Below are 21,426 nucleotides of genomic sequence, written 5' to 3'. Positions count from 1 at the left end.
GGTGCTCTAGCTGTTGCGTGCATGCGTTCTGCTGACCGTACGTCTATGCAGCTTTCAGCCGGTGTCAGACTCCTAACTTAGGTAAACTAAGGTACGCCGCTTGCCATAGCGCACTTTCTCATGCTGCTGTGAAGTGATACTACTATACGGTTGATGGCAATGCCAGTTGACAACCTGTGGGCCTATGCGAGACACACAGCTTGTAACAGTCGTTTTCAATGCGATAACTTGGAGACTGCGGAGAAGCAACATGCTCAGCCACCACCCCACGTATGCCAACAATATGCGGTAGTCTGATTTTGAAAGCAGACTGTTTTTCAAGTGCGCATGGGCACCACATGCCCGCGAGTCGGTAAATGTATGTATAACGTCGTAGGGCGAGTCGGTGACTGTATGACGCGCGACTTCAGTTCCTTGCATCTTGTAACGCGAGTTACATGTGCCGAAGGCGGCGATGTTCTTCGGCCGCTTCATGAATTAGATTGAGCTCTGAAGGTTTCTTCAAGGTCCCCTTCGGTAAGAACGCCATGAGCTCGGCATGCTCCCGTAAGAGACGCTGCCGCTCTTGCTCAACTACTGCTTGCTTCTCTTCTTCTTCGGCAACCAGTCGCTGTCTAGCTTCCCTTTCTTCGGCTCTCTCTGCCTCAAACATTTCCCGTCTTTCTTCGATCAGCTTCTCCACCTACAAAGCGCACGATTCTATCAACATTAGTATCGAGAGGCCAGCAAACGGGATCGTCGCGCGGCGCTCAGACTCGCAATGCCTGGGAGCATCACAGAGTTTGGATTATCCCCATGTGAAGCAGCGTGCGACACAAACTGTCTCATCCAGGTGATGAGTCGGGCCCAGCTGCCACAATCACCATTCTACAAGTCTGCCCAGAACCAGGCGCTGCTTTGGGGATTGGCAGACTTGCCGAGCCGCGTGTGTCAGGTTCTAGTGGGGCAGCCCAGCATCGCACATGCGGCTCTAGTGTTGATACAGAACCGTTATTACCTGACGCATGTGTTCCTGCAGCTTCATGCGCCTTTTCTGTTCGTTCATCTGCTCCAGCCGGTTTTGTTCTGCAAGGTGCGCCAAGAGGTCCTGGCGGTACTGCTGCTCTTGAGCCTGCGCTTCGCGACGTCGCCGTTCCTTCTCTGCCATCTGGGCATCAAAAGCGCGAAGCATTGCTTCCTTGTCGTCCTGCCTGTCGAAAGCCAGCACGCGGTATTAGAGGACAAGTCTCATGGCTGTGGCGGCTGTGGCGGAGGGTAGCTGTGCCCAAGCTTATTCCCATGCATTGACCTGCTCACAGAAGCCACCGATCGCCATTGTGCGGCAGGGCTTGAGTTGGAGGACATTGTCGCCAACACCGCTAGTGGTGTTTCTGCAGCACGATGCCGACCTTGAGGCCCACAGCCCCCTTACTCAATTCGTGAAGTTCGCGTCAGCCCAACAGGCTTTTGCACGTGAAAATTCGCGAGCCTAACGTGCCCGTTCCATCTGCTGGCGTAGGCCTCACTTTTTCTGACGCTCCGCTGCCTCCTTCCGCCGCTCCAGCTCTTCTTTCTCGTCAAGGTGGAGGTCGTCCAGAAGCTGCTGATACTCCTTCTCCTTTGCCTCCCGCTCTAGCTTCTGTCGTGATAACTCTTTGAGGACGCGACGTTTTTCCTCCTCCCTTTCTTCGCGCTCCTGGTCCAGCTGTCTATCACGGGCCGCTTTTAAATCAGCATACTCCTGACGTCATGGCACCGGATTTCCACCACTAGGAGCCATAGGAAATGTGTTTTCCTCTGCCACGCAACTGCTGCTCGTGCGGTATGTGTGAGCTCAGGAACCACACCGAAACGGAATTCAAAACCATCGCAGGAACAGTTGCCGGATAGAATGGCCGGCCTGATCCGTACCGGGAAACGGTCTCCACCTTTGGGCACAGAAAAGGCAGTCGCTGTCAGAAGTGAAGACTTGCCTGAATTTTCGCATCCTCAAGTGCTGATGCTTCTTTCTGCTGTTGGTGCCATAGCGCCTTCTGGCGCAGAGATTCTTGGATTTGTTTCCGCTCCTCTTCCCGTTTTCCGGCCTGCATCCGAAGGTCCTCGTTTTCCTGAGCGAGAACTTGTCTGACGATGTCTTCTACCTGAGCGCCGGATATCAGTCCAGGTTTCGGCTGAATTCGGGTGTAATATAGCGAAACTGCGACATCCGAGAGTAGGCACTGTGTATAAACAGGAATCGCATCATCAGGCACCAAGCGTGTTGAAGATATCGAACCCCCCCCCCCCCACCGTTATACATTTCAGTTTGCAGCGTTCTCAGGATGCCTAGGTCCGAGGGAAGGCATCGGGCGTGATGCCTGGTTGCGATGAAACCGTTGGCACCTGCTGAACACCGCTCAGGCTCTGCGGTTTGAGAGCAGCGGCAACTGTCACACGCGCTTCTGTTTGTCGCAGTCAAGCATTTGCAGACGTCTCCAATTCCCGTTTCTACAGTTATCGATGCCAGCAAAACTGAGGGAGGGCGCAACGGTCACTGCTATAACTCAACTGAAGCCACTAGACAAGCAGGGATGCAGCGCCGCACCTGAGCTCTATCGTTGTTGTATTCCGCGATAGCCTCGCGTTTTCTCGCTTCCTTTCGTTCGTACATTTGCTGGCGTTGCATATCCTTAGCGGCGCGGGCCTGCTCCAGTTGCTCCACGTAGAGTCGTTTTTCTTCTTCTAGCACGTGGAGGCGAGCAGCCTCGACCTGAGCATCTATGGCGGTTTGAATCTCATCTTCTTCAACCCTGCGTGCCGGGCACTCAACGGGGTGAAGCGAATGTATGCTAGTGATTCTAGCGATCCATCCAGAGATCACGTACGCTCAGTTTATGCCTCTCCTCTGATGCCGGTGATAAACAGAGCTTCGTATGCCTAGCATGCCCGTAACAGAGGGCTGCCGCTCTCACAGCGGATCTGTTACATAGAGGTGCGAACGAGTCCTGCTTGGCCCAGAAAGAGACTGGGTACTAATCGAGCAAGGAGAGACAAAATATCATCTAGCGCCGCCTCGCTAGCTTCAACTCCGCCATTTGTTTGCGTACATGGATGTATAACGTCACAAATCTCCTCGCATAACTTTGCACTCGGTTTGATTCGCCGTGGTGAACGTATGCACGTAAGAGCTTCCGTTTGGAAAACCCTACGATCATCTGTTCTGGTAGCTTACAAGCGCATTTGCTGTTCGATGAGCTGAGCGGCTCTTTCCTTATTCACCTTAGCCATCTGAAGCTTTTCTTTCAACTCCCTGAGCTCTTCACTTTCATCACAAATGCGTCGGCGGCGGGTCTCGGCCCTGATGGTCTCCGCCTGCTGACGCTGGAGCTCTGTGGCAATCAGTTCCTCAAGCTCAGCCAGCCGCTTTTTGCGGTACTCGTCCTGCTCGTGCTGCGTAATCATAGCGTCCATCTCGATCTCGGCCTGCTCCTCCCTGTGCTGGCGTTCCCTTCGTAATGCCTCGACACGTCGGTTGCTTTGGGCGTTTATATCGACGCGTGCGATTGCTTTGAGGTGCTCATGCAATGCGTGCACTCGAACCTCAGTCGCGCGCTGGCGATCGATGCGCGCTTGCGCGAGTAGCCGGCTCATGGTTCCACGCTCGTTACACCTTGTTCCACAGTGGGGGATCGCAGTGCTGTCTAGGCGTTAAGGCCGAGCACAACTACTCACCCACTAGTAATCCTGAGGAAAGCCCGGACAAGCGGTTTGCTCGGCTCTTGCCAGCCAGCACTGGATGAGCTTCAGTGACGTTCCACGCGAGTCAGCGTCATACAACCTTCTTCTGTAAAAGACCCCTTCATTCCTCGAGGCAGTCAGTTATACGCGCGATGCAGTAAGGCAGCTTCCGTCCTTGGGCATTTCGCTCATTAGAGTTGTGTCTGGACTGAACGTAACAAGTGAAGTGTATGCAACCTAAGAATGGTTGCAACGATGACATGCGCTATCACTGCAGAATGTATGCGTGATTCTGAATGAAATGTGCCTGTAGTGTTCGCGCTTCGAAGCGTAGCTGAGAGTAAGCAGAAAAGAATTCGACTTCATAAAAAGCCGGCACAGTTTCGTCAAGACACGTTGATACCTCGAGACAGGAAAACCATAGTCATACTCCTTTACCCCAACCGGGATGTGCGGCTTCTACGCGTCTGCAACAGTGGCAGCCGCAGGCTTCACGGTGGTCTCGAAATGCATAAATGACACGGGATGTATGGCAAGCAGACACCTTCTTAGACATGCAAATATCACGAGAGTGGCACAAAGCAATCCTGTCTGGCTGTTGTCCGGTGCGTGGAGAGCCAACGGGTTACCAGCGTGTGGCGCTCTGCATGCGATAATAGAACATGCGGGGAAGACGCATCACACAGCATGCCTCGCCTTACGCTTGCACGGTGGGTCTCTGGTAGATTCTTTCGAGTATCCAGCGTTGCGACATCTGGCATCTCTGATGCAGTGAGTGCAAATCGGCTCGCGCTTCCCGATGCGCTTGCTTCAAACACGTTCAACGGGCCAAGCGCCCGAAGGAGCCAAATCCCCATAGGGCGCGGTAGCTTGCTTCAAACCAGCATTCTGCGGTCCTGTGAAACAAATGCAAATTGTCCTTGCCAGCAAGTTTTGGTGTAAGCACTGACACCGAGGTGGTTCCGCTCGTTTAGGTTCCTATCTTCCTTACACGTCCCGTGAAGGAACGGTGTCGCTGACGTCACATTACTCAAATAGAAACCTCTGAAAGGCCTCTGGCGTAGACATCAACTAATTCCATGCCGTGGCCGCCAGGGTATCGCTGAATCATCAGGGGGCGCCTTGTATCTCATTTGTCCTGTCGTCGAGACTGATGTAAAACGCTGCCTGCCATTTGTGAAAAGTTGTGATGGCTGGAACGCAAGCTACACCCTTCGCGTCGGTCATGCTCCTGAAATATAACACCTGGATTTTCCGTGGAGCGGGACTGTGTATTCTCCAGTGAACACTGAATGGACCGGTTTCCGCAGCTGGCCGACGCTACAACGAAATTGCAGAACACAAAGCTCTGGAGCACAATCGCCATAATGCGCCAGTGAATCCAACCAACCGGCCCGATCCCAATGACTAGCATGCTGCCGTAATCAGTTAGATCACGTGGAAGCCAAAGCAGAGGTGACACTCTATCGCTGTTTTCTGTGGAGTCATTCAGCGGCGTCTACGGGCGTCGACACCAGCTGGTAGTGGCATGATGTGCTAGCTACATTCGTAGATCGGGCAGCAATTGGTAGGTACGATGGCTTCGAGCTCTTGCACTGCGTTCCAGTGGCTTCGTTTACCGACACGGCGGATTTTTCACAAAGAAATATGCGAAAGAGGCAACGTATAGCATGCTGACCAATAGACGGCACAGCAGATGTGGTTCGCAAAGTGATCCAGTCGTACACGAACTACTCTCCGTCTTCGAGAACGTAAGCCAAAAGTTCGAAAACTGCAGCTGCAATCCGCCGATCGTCAGCTTTCACCTCCAGCTTGGCTGCAGAAGCCGCGCCGAATTCCCCCTGCCAGACTCTGACCAGGCATCGACTGTCTGTCGGCATGTCGCCAACGGCCGCTAGTTCTCCGACGGCAAAAATGGAATTCTCCGCCAGACGATGTTTAATGCCATCTGTCGCTTTGAACTTGCCATTAAGCGTGGCTACCTTTGTCAGCTCAGAAAACCCGCCAGATGTCAGCCGCCTGGAGAGACGAAGGCTCATTAACCTGGAGTGAAGGGTCCCGTCAAACCAGAGTTGCATGAACGCAGCCGGTGACAAAGTCACTGGCCTCATAAACTGCGTGATTACCAGCGGAAGAGGGAAGGTGCACCTGTTTTCGGTGCCGTCAGGAAGGACAGCCTCTAAAGTCACCTCGGGGACGATCTGGAAAGGCTGCATGATTGTGGCGGAAATTGTTTGCACGGCCCGTGCTGGCGACCTGGGACCCGCGGGCGGAGCACGGACTATTGGAGAGACAAAGCATGAGAGGGCCCCCTGCTCCACATTCTCAATTACGGTGCGTACTGAGTGGAATCCTGTCGGAAGGCCTCTATCATCACAGAGACTCTCGCTGAGAGTCGCGGCTCCTCCCCCGAGTGCGTTATTGACTATACTCAGCTCCACGGAGGCATGCAGCACGTTGTCGCTTGGAAAAACCGTAGTACCAACGACGCACGTTACTGAGAGTACATCGTCTTCATAAAGGAGGCCCTGCTGCAGCAGGCATACATCTTTGAACCGATTCGCAGCCTCCACACGCGCTGACGCTGCAGCCGAAGTGGGGAGAAAGGTCGTCCGGATCCATCTCTCAGATTTGTAAAGGGGCGCTCCTGTATTCCAGCAGTCCTCGTAACCCCTACTTCTGTCTCCCCAGCCTCGCAAGAGAGTGGAATCTGAAGTACTGCTCTTGCGCATTGTGAGCGCCGGTGCAGCCACGCCGCTGCAATGCGGCGACTCGGGCGCCCTGCAGGAGTCCGTGGAGTCTCCTGATCGACGGCAAACGGCCACTTGGGAGCCGCTCCTAGATCGGATTATTGGTCGCTGTGGCCCGTCTCGCTGATCTACCGGCAAACGCAGAACACGTCTACGTTGGCCAAAGCTGACAACTAGCACACGCTCTGTCCGGATGTATGTTCCGTCCTCGAAGATTGAGATCTGACCCTGCAGGACACCAGTTTTACTGCGTAGCATCTAGGGGGTGACGCAGGGCTTTTGGCGCGTACATCGCCGCACGAAAGATCTTACATGACCACAGCTAGCAGTACTATCGAGTGGCGCGTCCGCTTTCTTCCAGCTACTGTTGCTGCGAGCCGCCAATTGCAGTCTTACCATAGCATGCTTCTGCAGTAGCGCGGCCAGCGATGGCTCTCGGAGAACACGGCCGGGTGTCTCCTAGAATCTTGGCGTTCATTGCTTTCACCCGGGGGCTGGCCACGTCTGTTACCGCGAGCTGTGGACGAGTATAAAAGGGGGTTTCCGTTTGGCACGGAATGGTGTGACGTGCCACGATGGGCTGCTTGTCTTTGGCCTGCAATGACGCAGCAGCAGAATGAGTGTAGCCCGAACGCTGCAGCCCAGAACTCCGAGGGCTATTACTGCGGCAACTGCAGGGGCTTGTAGGCCTGCTACTGCAAAGAGTGAGTGCGTCACTGATAATGTTGGATAGGGATGATGGTGCCTGGAGGCCTCTAGCCCTTCACAATTATATAGCACTGCCCATGTACCAATGGTAATGCGATGGTGGACAGATGGGGGATGGGGAGCACTTTGGATGTGTGTTTTTGTTTGTCTGGGCTCCAGAGGCAATAGAGGAACTCCTGTTGTCTCCTGAGAAGTCGTATATATGGAATAGCCCTACAGCTATATCAAAGGGGCGGCAGCGAGCGTGTTTTTGCAATGCACGATGTGACAGTGGCCCTCGCCTTAGCGGTGTTGGTTCTAGAAGTAAGTGGTAGAGCATAGTCGTTCTTAATTACCAATATCACCGTCTTCACAGCTTCGAATCATGGGGTAGTTGGGAACGCAGCTGAGCACGTTCGCGAAGGGCTAACGACAAGGCACCTCAGGGGAATCCTAAGCCGTGTAGGCTCCTCGTACCACGCATTCTTCAGTTTCCTTGGCTTCGAACAACGTGGGGGGAGCGGGACTGTAGGTGTGCTTGTAATGGAAACTACAGTCTTCGCGAAAGGAAATGACATCGTCGTCCACTATGCATCCATCTGGCTCTGTCAGACGCACTGGCGGTGCCTCATAGATTAATTTCCAACTTTCTTCCTCATGCTCCGACACGGTATTCTCCTCTCTGCCACTCCCCGGTGACGCGGGCGGAGTTGCTCCCGGCATGCTGGAGCGCTCGAAGACACGCAGCAAGATGTATAACGGTTGGTTGAGAGTTTCTCCGACGTAATCTCTTAGCGCCGTTTTGCGTATGCCTGTTAGACGGTCTACGCTGTATTCGATCAGACAGTAGGAAAGGTGTGGGAAAGCTACCGCTTTTGTTGACACTTCAAGGGACGGCAAGATGCTGACCAATGCCCGGGACTGAAGTTTGATGTGGTCCCGGCTAGAAGAGACCAGATCCAGTTGACTAGTACTTTGAGATGAAAGAAGCACCTTCTCCAGCTTGTACGCGTCAGGCAGGGTCTGCTGGTATAAATCAGTCTTTATGCTTTCTGTTTTTGAATGGTCTCGCCTGCTGTACTTCGCCAGACGAACGAGCGGGACCGCGTGGAAGCAGGTGGTTGCTGTGACGTGCGCGCCAGGTAGCCATTGCTCCCCGACGAAGATATACTCTGGAGCGAACGTGTGCGCCGGGATCACCGCGGTGTTGCACGTTTTGCGCTCAGTACCCCAGTCGGTCTGACAAGACTCCTCGTCCACAAGAGTTGTCATTTCCCCCGGATGAGAACCCGCCGTGGTGCATGCTACCACGGGGCTAGATATTCGCACCGTTTTTTCCTCTCCGTAGAACTCCCCAGTTGTATTGTCTTCGGTGGCAGAATGCAACGTAGTTGAGCGGCAGGGTCCCGCCTCTACTGTTGTGGGACAGCCTTGGGTACACGGCATGGAATCTCCCGCACCGCAGACACGATTAGATTCCAGGGCGAAGGTTTGTGTTTGATGGCATGTAGCTCTCTCATCATCACCGGCCGACTGTGTTGTTTGCTGGCAACACTGACTGTGCCTCCGACGGTGCCACTTTGATGGGGGAGGCGCGCCGTGGGCCGCACAGGTGTTGAATCGGCGGGCCGTACCCTGTCCAAAGGCCTCATCGCATAGTTTCGGTTCTGCGCAGAGAGGATTCAATTGGGCGTTGCTGTTGCATCGTCCATATCGATAAGGTGCACGCTTCACCCGCGAAAACGGAGGGGGAAAGTCGTCTGAACAAAAGCGCAACTACACTGCGGTACCATCGTTGAGTCGACTCAGCCGCGCGTCCCCAGATATGCTGGCACTCACTTGCCAAGCACTGTCCCGAAGAGCCGCGGCGCAATAGTTAAACTGCTTTCATGAGTGAGTAAGCCGCCGCTCTCAGATGAAACAGAATTGACGTGACTCGCGGCGATGTTGGCGACACATGATAACACGTAGGCATACCAGGGAGAGTCTCTGGGTTTTTCATCACGCCTGTTATGGTGTCTGAATCCGTCTCTCTGCGAACAGCTGTTCGTTATCTGCACGCTTTCCCGCTGCAAGGATCTTGCGTAAGAATCTTCTCCGCACTCTATGGGGGGTGCTGTTCGCTAAGGATGCCGATTGTCAACTGGAGAATTAATGGATATTTATAACGGCACCAGTGTACGGGTGAATCTACTGGTCATATAAGTATCGTTTCTTGCAGAGTATGTTTAGCCCTTGCTGACAGCCTCAAGGTCTCACGACATAAAACTATGCTATCTTACAGCTACGGCAGCACTGCAGATGAATGGTGGGGAAGAAGTGGGGGCATTCGCCTTCTTCTGGGCGACCGTTATGGCTTTAGTTATTAATGATAGATGCTCACCTAGGGTGGGGTAGTTTTCGTCGTCCCTTACGCTACATGGTTCCCCGTGAACTAGCCATATCTCAGCGAGCAGTGCTGGAGGGCCTTCCTTGTAGTCAGTGTTCACAGCTCTACGAACGCAGCTTGAATTTGCCGACTGGATGGCCAAGTGGAGCTGAAGTTCGCGGAGGCATCTTCGGATTTCCTCTGGCGTTGAGTTCCGATCACAGGATTCCAGCCGCTTCAGGAGCAATGACTTCTCTGCGTCGAAGTCAGCAACCGATCGTCGAAGGTTTGAGAACTCCGCTTCTCTCTCTTCCTTCTCCACTTGCGCTGCTTTCAGGTTTTCCTTGAGTTCGACAACCTCAGCGTGGTAATGCATGTGCGCGCATCGACGCCGGCTGTGGACAAACACGACCACAATAATCAGGACGAGTAGCAGCCCTGCTGCCACGCTAAGGCCAATAATGGCGAGCAACTGCCAGTCCATCATCTTGCCAGTTGAAGGGACAGGCGCAAATTCAGATTCGCAGTGACCCCCTCTTTTGCGCGCCGGAGGAGTGTGGCTCAGGAGGGGTCCGCGGAGTAGGGAGTGACACTCGGGAGCAGCCCCAAAATTATTTTCCGCATGTCGCAGCTGATCCGGCCCGAAAGCAGTCCGGTACTACGCACATCAACCATCGCGTCCTCCGCGCCGGAGTGAATGACCGGGCAGTTGTCCGTTTCGCAGCGCACTGGAGTCGTGCTCAGCCCATCCGGGCACGAGGCTCCAGCCACAACGGCTCGAAAAGCTGCACGTAGTCCTGCGAATCTTCGGTGGCGTCTGACGGAGTGGCCATACAAGGCTCGAAGCGTCCGCAATGGCGCTTCAACTCTGCACTCTGTGCTGTTGCGGCATGAGACGGCTCGATGAAAGCGGTTGGTAGGCAAATGAAACAGGTTGCATGTTTTGTCACCAGAGGGATTAAGTAGGACCGGTGAGGCTGAGCATGCTTCGACGAAGCGAGGCCATAGCACGAATGCAAGTTGAGTGTGTGAATATCCGATTGTGAGGGCGCGAACGCTGCGTTTTAGTGGAGGGAGTTGCGTGACTCCAGCTTATGCAGTGGCACATTGATTGGGACGCGCGCCACTCCCGTGCTGCTGATCGACTTTTCGTGGAGCAACGGGACGCGCACCAGCTCTATATTGACTTGCTGTAGCCGGAGTCTGACTAGACGGTTCGCAGATTGGTATTCAGTTTCCTATCACAAGAATAGCTCTAGCGGTTTCCTGCATCTGATGAGACCGTGTTTTTTCGATCATCGCCCATAGTCACGCTATCCCATCGCATGCAAGGGCGCGCCGCCTACATGGCAACGCTTTTTGTCACAAGACTGAGACGATGCAGATCGTGGCAGCCACGTTCCTGACGGCCATGAGGCTGCCGCATCAGGCTGGCAACAGCTTCTGCGCGCACGAGGGATGGGCCCATAGATATCAAAAGGGATCTCTGCTGAGACTCTAGGCTTCTCCACTACGTTCACCCGCTTCTTCAAGAAACGAGGCCAGCAAGCACCGGGTACGCGGCAGTTGTTAACACCGTTCTGCAAACGCCTGAGGGAGACCCGAAGACTCTATATGCGCAGTGGTGCGCATGCACGCATGCACCAAACCAGAAGGTCCACGAAATTACTGCAGCGTGACCCTGTTGAACTGCGTATGTATATATATAAACTCTGAATAGTACATTACCGAAACCCAGCGTTCCATGGGCGTGGAGAGGGACACCCTTGTCATTCTTCACAACTACGTCCTACCAGAGGACAATGCGATGCATGCGCAGTCGGGTTTTGCCCACACGTGCATGCGTTAGTCAGTAGTAGGCTTTGGTGTTTCCTGCATTACGGCCTAATCCAACAGCAGAGTTACAGGAGTTGTTTGACTGGTGGAGACCGGCCATCTGTTTGCAGATGCCCCCCTACATGGCTGGGGGCATTCGAATGTATCTCCTGCAGAGTGCGTGCCGCCAAACGCCTCCAATCGAGCTAAAACCCCCGACAGCGGCTACCTCACGCTTCTGCAGCGATCACACAGTATTAGAAAAATCTGCCGGACTCAGTGGGAAGGGTCTCGTAGACCGACGGGCCACCTCCCACGAGGGCTTTCCTCATAACCCACAGATGCATAATGTCCTCCATGGGGCCCCAGTGCAGCAATGCTGCCGCCATTCGCAACCCCTGCCTGAGTATACTTCAGCCTACCGTCCTGGAATTTGTGACAGAAGCCAGGCCATTGCTGCGCATCTGCATATAGGCAGCTGAGATCCAAGCAATGGAATTTTCAAGGCTGTCATCACATCGAAAGAGACTAGCAGTTCGCCACGTGCAACCAATACTGGATTTCGAGACAGCTCAGCGCTTTGAGGACACTGCCGCATTTTCGTCCTTGAAATCTTTGACACCATAAGAAGCTGGCGGCACCATCATGGCAACGTGCACACGAATGCCACCAAAAGTACGACTATCTGTCTGTTTCGGAACAGACATGCAGGCCGAATCGGAATCGCTTTCCCAGTCGTCAGGTTTGCTATGTTGAGGGGCCGGCCAGGCTCAAAGAAAAAAAAAGACCCAGGCACGATCGGTTCTGATAACACAACTTAGATCCACTGAAGAAGTATACCGATTATACCCTCTTGCGTCCACTCGTGGAGTACCGCTGCTCCCTGCTTGGGAGTGGTTGCTCTCCTTCATGTTTCGCTGCTCAGTCCGGAGGAGCGTTCGCTCGGTTCGACGGAAGACAATCGTGCACCCTGGATCGTGTGCCTTCGTCGGTTCTGTTATGCTTATCCAGAGAGCTTCCTCGGAACTACTGGCCTCCCGCGATGCATCCAGACTCCATAGAAATTCCACCGCATCCGAGCTCCGCATCCAGGTTTGGCGCACCTGTCTGTGAGGGGAACAGAGGTTTCCACACGCCACTCATCCTAGATCTGCCATTGATGTCGGGGAACTGGCAGGGACTTGGAGCTCATCAATGCCATTCGTGATGCGGCACACCTCAGAAGCGCCTGGAGGGTGTCGGAGTTAGTGGTTCGGTCGAGCTCTAGAGCTATGCATACGATGGCTCTTCCGTCTCTCTCGCACAGCAGCAGTTGCTCCATGATGGAGCATTCAGATTACGTGTGCGTCGAAAAGGCTCTTGTGGCGTCGAACGCCACCTCGTTTGTGTGAATGGGTGCCTCAGGATACATAGAGTGACCGCGGGCGCTCCCGTGGCCGTTTGAGCGCAGCCGGCGGTTGACACAGGTGTCGTTTATCCCGCTTCTGCAGAGTTGTTATGCAATGAACAGGCAAGATGCGCGGAACTGTACTACGACGCCAAGCAGCGGCGAACCAGGAAACTGCAAGGAACGCTCGAGCACGAAGAAGATGATAAGCTCACGCGAAGCACCCGGGTGTACGGCGATAGCTAACCATGAGGCAGGAAAAACGCGTTCCGAGGCGCTGCACAGTCACACCTCTACTGCCACCAGGTTCCTTTTACTATTCAGATTCCTCACGGAAGTAAAACTCCGCACTGGTGGACAAGAAAGCGAAAGTGAACCTTCTTGCTTTACCGGGAACCCGCTGGCGAGTATTACGTGCTTTTGCAGGAAGAAGATGACAGCGCAGAGATGGCAGATAAAGTGGGAAACGGTAACCCAGCGCTGGCATTATCCCCGCCTTTGCTCTGGCAAACCAATTACCAAAACACGCTCTTCGAGCGTGGCGGTGTCTGTGTTCTTATTGGTGGCGCCTTCCATTTGTTCGAGGCATTGAGTCTCTATCTTTGACAGCCGGTAATGAATTCGATACGTGCTGCCGAGCTTGCTATTTGCCAGGTGGGGACTCGTTATGTCATCGGTGGTGAAAGCGGAACACATCTAGTACCGCTTCGCAATAGAGACCATCAAATCCTAGGTCTGCTTTATACGATCCCTCTACCCACGAAAGCTCCTCTTGCATTGTTGTTCAGATGGTCTCGCGAAAACAAGCAGAAGATCGGCGTCGACAAGAACTGCAGGAGCTCCAGGAGAAACTGTGGGGAATTCTTCATTCCAATGAGGTTGCGACTGCTTGCTAGAGTCTTGCGTGTGGATAAGGGCACTCCCGAGCGGGCCCGAAGGAGTGGTAGCTGTAGGGAATACCATCTTACGAACTTCCTTTAGGTCACGTGCCCCAGAGGTTGTCGCGCCTTTTGGTCTGTGGGAGTCGGACCCTCACTTTCATTCACGCTAAAAAACAGCAAAAAGAACAATATGCAAAGCAGCAGGCTGGCTGTGTCGTACCCCTCGCGTGCTGCCAGGCCAAACGTATGAATGCCACGGTACTCGAGAATCTGCCTACAGTCCGTCGGGGCGCGCGAATCGAAGCCGCTCCAGGACTTTTTCTCTTGTTTAACGTGTGTGGTGTTTGAGGCAAAAATAATAGGAAGGAAGATGACGAACTACATGCGTGCACGTTCTGTCCCCGCCGGTAGGTGCTTGTTTGGTGTCAAAAAAAAGAAACCAGAGTAGAGTGCAGTGCTTTAACGGAAACACAGAGCTGCATCTGAGCAAACTGGATAGAACAGCTGCTTCAGAGGGGACGGGGAGCATGATCGACCACCAGACAGTGGCCTAGAGAACCGACCGGACGCGTATGCAGGCTTAGGTTTGCACTGCACTCGTGAGCGCTGCAACGCCGTGAGCCCTTCCCCCCAAATCTGTTCGCGGCAGATCTGGCTCCTCAAAACCCGTTGATCGCCGCCGGAAGAGGTGAGAGTATAGGGGGCAGGCAGCCTGCGTGGGTTCGAATGGATTGCCGCGTCCCGCTCCTCGCAGCAGCATAACGCTGGTTTGTCATCGCTTGCAATCCAGCAACCAAATCGCGTCCTCGTCTATCGCGGGCGCGTGCCTGTCGACTGGATCCGCATTTGCGCCACGTCTGCTCCCCTATCGCCGGCGTTCGTTGATGAGGCAGAACGCAGAGCCAATGTTGTCATGTGATCAAGAGACAGCGCTAGTCCTCATCACCTGACGGCATCGTTCAGAAAACGTAGTCTGCTGTGACAAGGGGCCGTTCCGGAGAGCGGAAAAATCTGAGGGCTCTGGGAAGAGGGGGAGCGGCCTGCAACTTCTCTGCAGTGTGTCCAGTGTGTCCACTTGTCCTAAATGCTCTCAGCCTTCAGTCGTCAGCTGAGTTTCAAGTCCTCCTCAGCAAGCAGCGAGGTGCGTGAATGAGCAAGGCGTGCCTGCGGTGCCTTCGTGGCTGGCCAGCTGTTTCGTTTAATAGGCACATAACTGTGTTGCCCAGGTCTCTCCTAGAGCTATCCGGCCCTCATCGACGGTACCTTCAGGGTTAAAAAAGCAACTGGACGCACTGGAAAACGAAGAGAAGGGGCTCGAGCCAGAGCTGATGGTGAGCACCGAAGCCTCAGCGTTCCTGAGTCGGAAGCAGGTGCCCTATCCGAATGTGGAAGCCGTCTGGTTTATTAGTCGTCATGTTCTCTCCGACGATGACTTTCTTCTGTCGAAGCCGAGCTTTGAACGCCTGGCTCGTAAAGTGACAGAGTGCTTTTTAGCCGAAGGGAAGGGGTGTTGTGCAGATATATGACACTTAATATTTTGTGATCGCTCTGTGCCACAGTCGATATTGTAAAGGGCAAGGCAACGCACAATTCAGCCGCTCCATTGCAGCACTCGGCACCTAATATCGGTCCGGGCGCTGTCTGTTCTGGCGTCTCAGGTGCTTCGCCGCGATGCCAAGCCTATTGCTGGTGCTACGTTGTCTTCGCTCAGGCAGAGTACAAACGAGTCCTTCAGAACTTCATTCATGAGAATTCACGATGTGTCGACTTGTTCCTAGACACGTACGTACTGCAGCGCCTTCGCTGCCCGACTGTGGCAGCACTGCTCCGTACAGCCTTCCTGCGCGCCACAGACAAACCCAGCGACCGGGAACGTTTCCCATACCTTCACAGTCACCTTTTTCAGGCTGATTCGAGGGGCTGGTCCACACAGGTTCACTGTTCACTGTGGTGATATTTAAACAGCCAAGCCGGCAATCGGATGCTACGGGAGCGAACCAGCGAATATGTCGAGTTGAACCCAGGTACGATCGGCAGCTGGCCGCCGCTAGCGTCAGCGCATAACTGCCGTGGTTCGGATGCGTCCTGCCATCGAGGCTTTCCCGCCCGCGGGCAACGGAGGATTTCCATCCCGCCTGAAAGGCACACGTCTGCGCACACGGATAAGCCCCTCCGCATCCATAGTCCCGCCTGTCAAATCTCCGCTACAGTCAGCTTCACAACTCACTTGCTGACTGGCGATGCCGCGGTGATGGCGGTACAGGTATAGATGCCTGTTATGTGTAGGGCTCGACATAGAACAGGCTGAGCGGGAGGCGCGACTCGACTTCCGGGAGGTTAACGAAGTCCACCTCAGTGAGAAGCTGACGCACACATTCGAGGAGATGAAGAAGTGCTACCGCCTGCGCTATGTCGTAAGTGACCTAAGCAGGACGCTGAATTGGCTGCTCAAAGTTGGCTCCCTATATGTCGACAAATGTCATTGCTTCCGTGGGGCAAACTCAGTCAAGCAATCCTTCCACTCAAGCGACTCATCTGGTTGACGCCTGCCGAAACCACAGTTCGGGATGCACATGGATTTGCTTTGAAGATGCTCCTCGGAGCTGTAGACTCCTGTTAACGTCTAGGACTACCCGCTGGTTTCTTGAACACCGAGCTTTCGCTGCCGTGCCTAGGAGCCCCTAAGACCGAACCCGACTTGTGGTAATTTGGAAACGTGTTCGTTTCCTAGCGCATACTGCAGTCTGGCCAGTGTACCTCCGCCGTATAAGCATTAATCGGCGGTTTGGTACATACACCGGTGTCTAATAAGAGGGCCACTAAAGTTGGGAGTCGACCCTTGACAGCGAGCGATCACTATGTAGAGCCCTGATAACGGAGCTGTCGAACTGATGCCTTACGCTGTTATTATCTTTGCTGGCCATGAATCCCAGCTTGGACGGCTCAACGTGATGTACGAGCTCCTCAAGTAAGCTCTCAGGAACGCACTCAGCAGACTTGCAGAGAGACAGGCGTGAAGAAACGAAGTATGGCACTCAGCCCGCGCAACTCTTTGCCGCCCGGCCTGAAGCCCATATGCTGCGGCCGCTGGTGCACACCTTCTACCATAACCAGCCTGCACGGAAATAGATTACTATGTGGCTTGGTTCCCCACAGTTTCGTGTTTCGTCTTGCTTCCGACGGTTCTATGGAATCCTCAGGATCGAGGAGCAGTACCGCGTGCTCGTCTCACAAGGGAAGGTGCACCCTGTAAGTGAAACACGTGTGGGGCTTCTGCGCACGTCATAGTTCCCGCCTCTGCACTGCAACCATGTTGGCGACCGCCACAGTCGCTACAGGGACTGTCTGGGCTGCATGCAGTTTGTCGGAGTAGAGAGGTGCGCGCCCGTCGGACGGTGCTGGATGTGCTCTGGCCTCCTTGTCCGATGTGCTGACGCGTGCACGTGCTTATCCCGTTGTCACTGCTCCACGTTTATGACCATGAGAGGGGGCGTCCAATGTGCTCGCAGGTGGACTCAGCGCTCTTCGACTCGAGAATTACCAGCAGGATGCGGAGTGGGGAATGGTGCGTTTAAATCGTCGTTCTGTGTTTCCTGACCTGCTCGGGTGAACCTCCGGATGGTAGACTGTAGCTAGCAGGTTCAATGAATCGCATGCCGTAGCTACGCACCTGGCCGTTAACAGAGTCTGCGGTCGCAGAGGTGAACACATCGGTGACGTCCAGCGCGTTTGAGAGTTCGACGCGAGTGTGGCAGACGTGTGACGAGGAGAAGTGTGAGAGCTATGACAGTGATGCATGCCTTGATCGCTACTACATCACATCTCTTGCAATGGGTGTCCCTGTGCGTGCCATACTAACAGGTTTCAGACGGTCTCCGACATGCTGCCGTCACTCGACATTTTATTCTGCGTTAGCGCACCCACGGATTGCTCTTCAGCGCCAAACGATTCGGCGGTTGCAGGTGGCCCCTGCGACCCGAAGAAAACGCCGTCCCAGGAAGTATCTCCAAGCAGGAGAGAACTACTTGCAGCGGGACAGGTGCGGCGTGGCGCCATCCGCTATGCTTCATCCGATACTCTTCCAAGGCATAATACCCGTAGGCGCATGGCTGCAGCCTCTGACTCCTGTAACCCGGAAACGCAGGGCAGCCAGACGGAACAAAGCAACATAGTCGCATGCGGCCTTCCGGTTAAGCCTCCCCGTACTCCATCTTTTGACGTGACAGGTGGAAATAGTCCTTCTTCGCAACGACACGGCGAGAGTGCGCCTACGCCTAGTAATCATTCCTGTCTGTCGAGAGCTTCGCGGAGCACCTCTTCTCCGCCCTTGGGGCGCGCGTCGTCTTTTTCACACTCCCCGCGATCACCCCATTCTCTTGGAACGGCAAGAGAGCACTGTGCATTAAGGTTGCGCCCGCAGCAACCTGTCCGGCGTCTCGGACAACGAGGGGCGAGCTTAGCCAGCGGGGAAGGCACAACTCGCAGCGACCCAAATTCGAGTGGGTCAGCGCTGAAGAGATACTCTTCTGCGAACGGCTGCCTGATTGAGCACTCTTTCCAGCGCCGCGCGACACTTCGGGAAACCGCTAGAAGGCCGCCGTCACTATTAGAGAACTCAGCAACTCTTGTGCTTGACTCAGCAGTGAGGGGTACCCCTTGCAGAAGCGAGGCGTCACAAATTGCGGCCTGCTCGTCACTCCTGTCTCCCCTCGCTGAAGGTGCGGGTGCCTCGAGGCTACCCCTCGTCCCTGAGGACACGGTTGGAGCCCCTCCTGGTGCCAGCTGTGAACTGACGCCACACGATGCTGCTACTACTGTTTGCCCCTCGAGCCAAGGAAACCGACAGGCTAGCCAGTACAACAGTCCTTCCTCTAAGGATTTGAACAAGTCTCCGCGTGGCAGGATGGCTATCGCTAGCCCCCGGAGCTTTCCAGGTGTGGTGTCGTCTGACGAGCAGACTGACGACGGCCATTCAATTACGCATCTGGAGGACCGCAGGCACGCGCCGTCATTCGCCTATGAAGGAGGACGCACCTGCACAGATGAAAGATGCGAATTGCCTGTGGAAGACCCAGGGGGCGCTGTTCGGAGCGCCGAAGGAAGTCAGCACCCCGCCGCACACGTGCTCACCAGCCCCAGCTCTGCGGCACCTCTACCCAGGAGTCTTCTTAAAGAGACAAACGGCATTTGTCCCTATCGGGGGCTCCCTCGACACGTTGCACCGTACGAACTGTCCGTCAAGCATAGCACCAGTGAGTCTAACGAGAAGGCAAAAGCGGATGGGCTATCATCAAAGAGCCGAACTCCCTCAGCCACCACGGGCGGAGATTGCAAGTCCGCCGACGGGTCGATACCCCGGGAGCATTCCGCTGGCCTTTACTACCACTCAGACGCGAGAGCCGAGGGCGTCTGCGGAGGCGCTTCAACGTCACAGCGCATGGCGGAATCTACTGTGGAGCTGTCACGCTTAGCCAGCGTGCAAGCACCTCCCTTCGGCATCCCTCAGCTGATGATTCCACAGTTTTCGGCGGACCAAGCAGTATTGTGGCCGTCAGTGTGTGGAGTGCAAGTGCCCGCCGCCCAGATCAGGAAGAGTGCAACAGAGCGGACAGCCGTCGGAAGAAGGGACTCGACGGAAATCCAATGCATCGAGCAGGTCTCCGGTGTTCCCGTGTATCTGAAGGACCAGGATCAGACCAATGACAGCGTGATATTAACACCGGCTCTGATGCAGTGCAGCGGTGCTATCCAAGCGACGCCACTTCGTACATGTCCGGGGAGCCCTCACTCAAGGCATGGCGTGCTCACAACTGCGGCGGGACGGAATGTCTTGGAAGACTCTGGAGGCACAAGCAGTACTGACCATGTCCCTACTGCTGTGGGCCCGTTCCAGGCGGAGAGTAATGGGTCGTGCAATGCAGACGCTCAGTTGGGTCGTTGGCTACTCTCCAGCACCCATGGACGCCATCACATCAACGGTAGACAGACACATCGTTCTCCGCTTCCCTGTCGCGAGAGGCACCTGGCAAGCAGCAACTCGATGGCACGCCACTTCCACGGTCAAAGTCAACCGTTAGTTCAGCAGGCAGTCGGCCAGGAATATGGCCATCGCTCTGTGCAGCGGCCACTCCAAATGGATAGAGCTCAGGCGAGACTACTCTCCTTGTTCCAGCGGCGTGCGGACCATGACACCGAAGGCAGGAGTTCTCGGCTTGCAAGCGCATGCGGGGCTAACTCCTCCATTTCCTGCGCTGAGGCTACGGACAGCCAGTTTCTGCTCTCAGTATCGAGTAGATGCGGTGCGCCGACTGTAGCTGGCGCCGGCAAGAATCGTTCGGCACCTGAAGCGGTGCCGGGGTCGCGTGTCCTGACGACTGTCAGGGTTAGTCAGGCAATAGATCATGGCGGACGCAGAAGGAAGGTCGCGCAGCACCTCGATAACGGCGCAGCTTCCAACCTCTCGACTGTTCAACTGGTGGGCTGTCAGCAAAGATCCAGATGGAGTCCGAGAGGGGCACCGCAGAATATGGCACGACGAATCCTGCACCGCAGAAGCATGAAAGCGTCGGCTACGATCGAACAGCCGAGCTCGTCTGGCGTGTTGATACGTCCGGCATTGACTAACGAACGAGTCCAGCGTCCCAGCCCCCAGTTGCCGCAAGCGGTATCTTGTCCCAGCCATCCATCAGCCGCCTGTAAAAAAGCCCTGGGATGCCACACCATTGATTCGCCTGCCACAGGCCATCGCTCAACGCGAGCTGCTCAACCGCCTCTGGTCCTCAGTGCCGCCTCAACCAACTCTAGTGCGGCACGTCGCGCTCTATCTACATTTTTTGTGCCGTGCAATGAGGGCAAGGCATCTGACATGGAGCGGTCTGTCGCCGAGAAGTCGCAGGCACATCAATCGCGTTTCAATGGAGTCACCCTACCCATGAGTTGTTCAGCGAGTTCAGGGTATTGTACCGCGGCGCGAGAGCCTACTGTCGATGTTCCGAGTAGGGAGAACACGGACCCCGCCGCATCGACGTTGGCACCTGCCGCAGAAGATTACGCTGCGAATGCTGAAAAAGAGCCAGCGCAGCTTGGGAACGGAATCGCAAGAGTCACGGGTGAACAACAAGTGACCTCGAAGCTTCACCAGCGCCCAGCGGGTCATCAATCGGCGTCCGCCTTTGTTATAGGCAGACACGGGTCTAGCGAGAAGCCTCAGGCGTCTTCATTCGCTGGCGGACCGCCTGCGGGTGGTGATGCGGTTCGGAGGAGGACTCCCCACGTAGAGAGGCCCGTTGAGCAGCCGAGCTCTCACGAGGGTATTTCACACCTTCCCACATTTGTGCAGGGGGCGCCTGCTCAATGCGCATGTGGCAATTCTTGTGGAGCATCGCACGAGCATCCCAACAGGGCTAACCAAGATACGGTTGGGCAAGTCTCTACAAACCCCTGCCAGACGGTTACCGGGTTCCCCTTTGAGTTGAGGTGGAACCCCGGTGGTGCTGCCACTGGAGGCGGTGCTGCTTCTCTTCATACTCCTCTGCAGTATGCATTGCTGATGCAGCCGTTGCACTCGCGGCGTAGTAGTTCCTCCGGCGGGCCAAACACCGTCGTGGTGGGGTGCAATCAAGTCGAGAATCCACGCTTGGTGCTCGCACACCCAAACCCACTTTCACTGGATGAAGCATCAAACCTTGGTGGTGCCTGGAGGGTAATCGACTGTCCAACGGCCGGTCACCTTCAATTACCACAATGCATGGCCGCGCCAGGCGCTATTATTCCATCCCACTTTCCACCTCTCAGTTTCCCCGACACAGCATGTCACTCACAACCACTCACAGCGGGGCAGCA

At 55.0% G+C, this 21,426-nt stretch overlaps 3 protein-coding genes across 3 annotated transcripts; 1 reads left to right on the top strand and 2 right to left on the bottom strand.

Annotated features, from left to right (window-relative positions):
* Positions 1–433: 433 nt before the first annotated feature.
* On the bottom strand, positions 434–3,609 carry BESB_054970 (uncharacterized protein; the record flags this gene model as incomplete). The annotated part of the gene is made up of 6 exons (XM_029363932.1): positions 434–682; positions 998–1,190; positions 1,506–1,720; positions 1,953–2,120; positions 2,564–2,768; positions 3,191–3,609. 6 exons carry the CDS (start codon positions 3,607–3,609, stop codon positions 434–436), a joined length of 1,449 nt encoding a protein of 482 aa, XP_029219855.1.
* A 1,817-nt stretch (positions 3,610–5,426) lies between these two features.
* Positions 5,427–9,988, bottom strand: BESB_054960 (uncharacterized protein; the record flags this gene model as incomplete). Its single annotated transcript, XM_029363931.1, has 4 exons — positions 5,427–6,499; positions 6,843–7,041; positions 7,611–8,893; positions 9,517–9,988. The coding sequence occupies 4 exons, from the start codon at positions 9,986–9,988 to the stop codon at positions 5,427–5,429; spliced, it is 3,027 nt and encodes a 1,008-aa protein (XP_029219854.1).
* A 3,588-nt stretch (positions 9,989–13,576) lies between these two features.
* BESB_054950 (uncharacterized protein) lies at positions 13,577–20,208 on the top strand (the record flags this gene model as incomplete). Its single annotated transcript, XM_029363930.1, has 12 exons — positions 13,577–13,652; positions 14,234–14,272; positions 14,651–14,725; positions 14,854–14,915; positions 15,296–15,366; positions 15,550–15,608; positions 15,871–15,998; positions 16,518–16,552; positions 16,785–16,833; positions 17,523–17,623; positions 17,992–19,562; positions 20,072–20,208. The coding sequence occupies 12 exons, from the start codon at positions 13,577–13,579 to the stop codon at positions 20,206–20,208; spliced, it is 2,403 nt and encodes an 800-aa protein (XP_029219853.1).
* Positions 20,209–21,426: the final 1,218 nt, after the last annotated feature.

Source organism: Besnoitia besnoiti, chromosome IV, assembly GCF_002563875.1.
Source record: "Besnoitia besnoiti strain Bb-Ger1 chromosome IV, whole genome shotgun sequence".
In the NCBI taxonomy this organism is placed as follows: Eukaryota; Apicomplexa; class Conoidasida; order Eucoccidiorida; family Sarcocystidae; genus Besnoitia; species Besnoitia besnoiti.
Note: the sequence above shows the minus strand (reverse complement) of the source record. Positions and strands in the feature narration are given on the sequence as shown.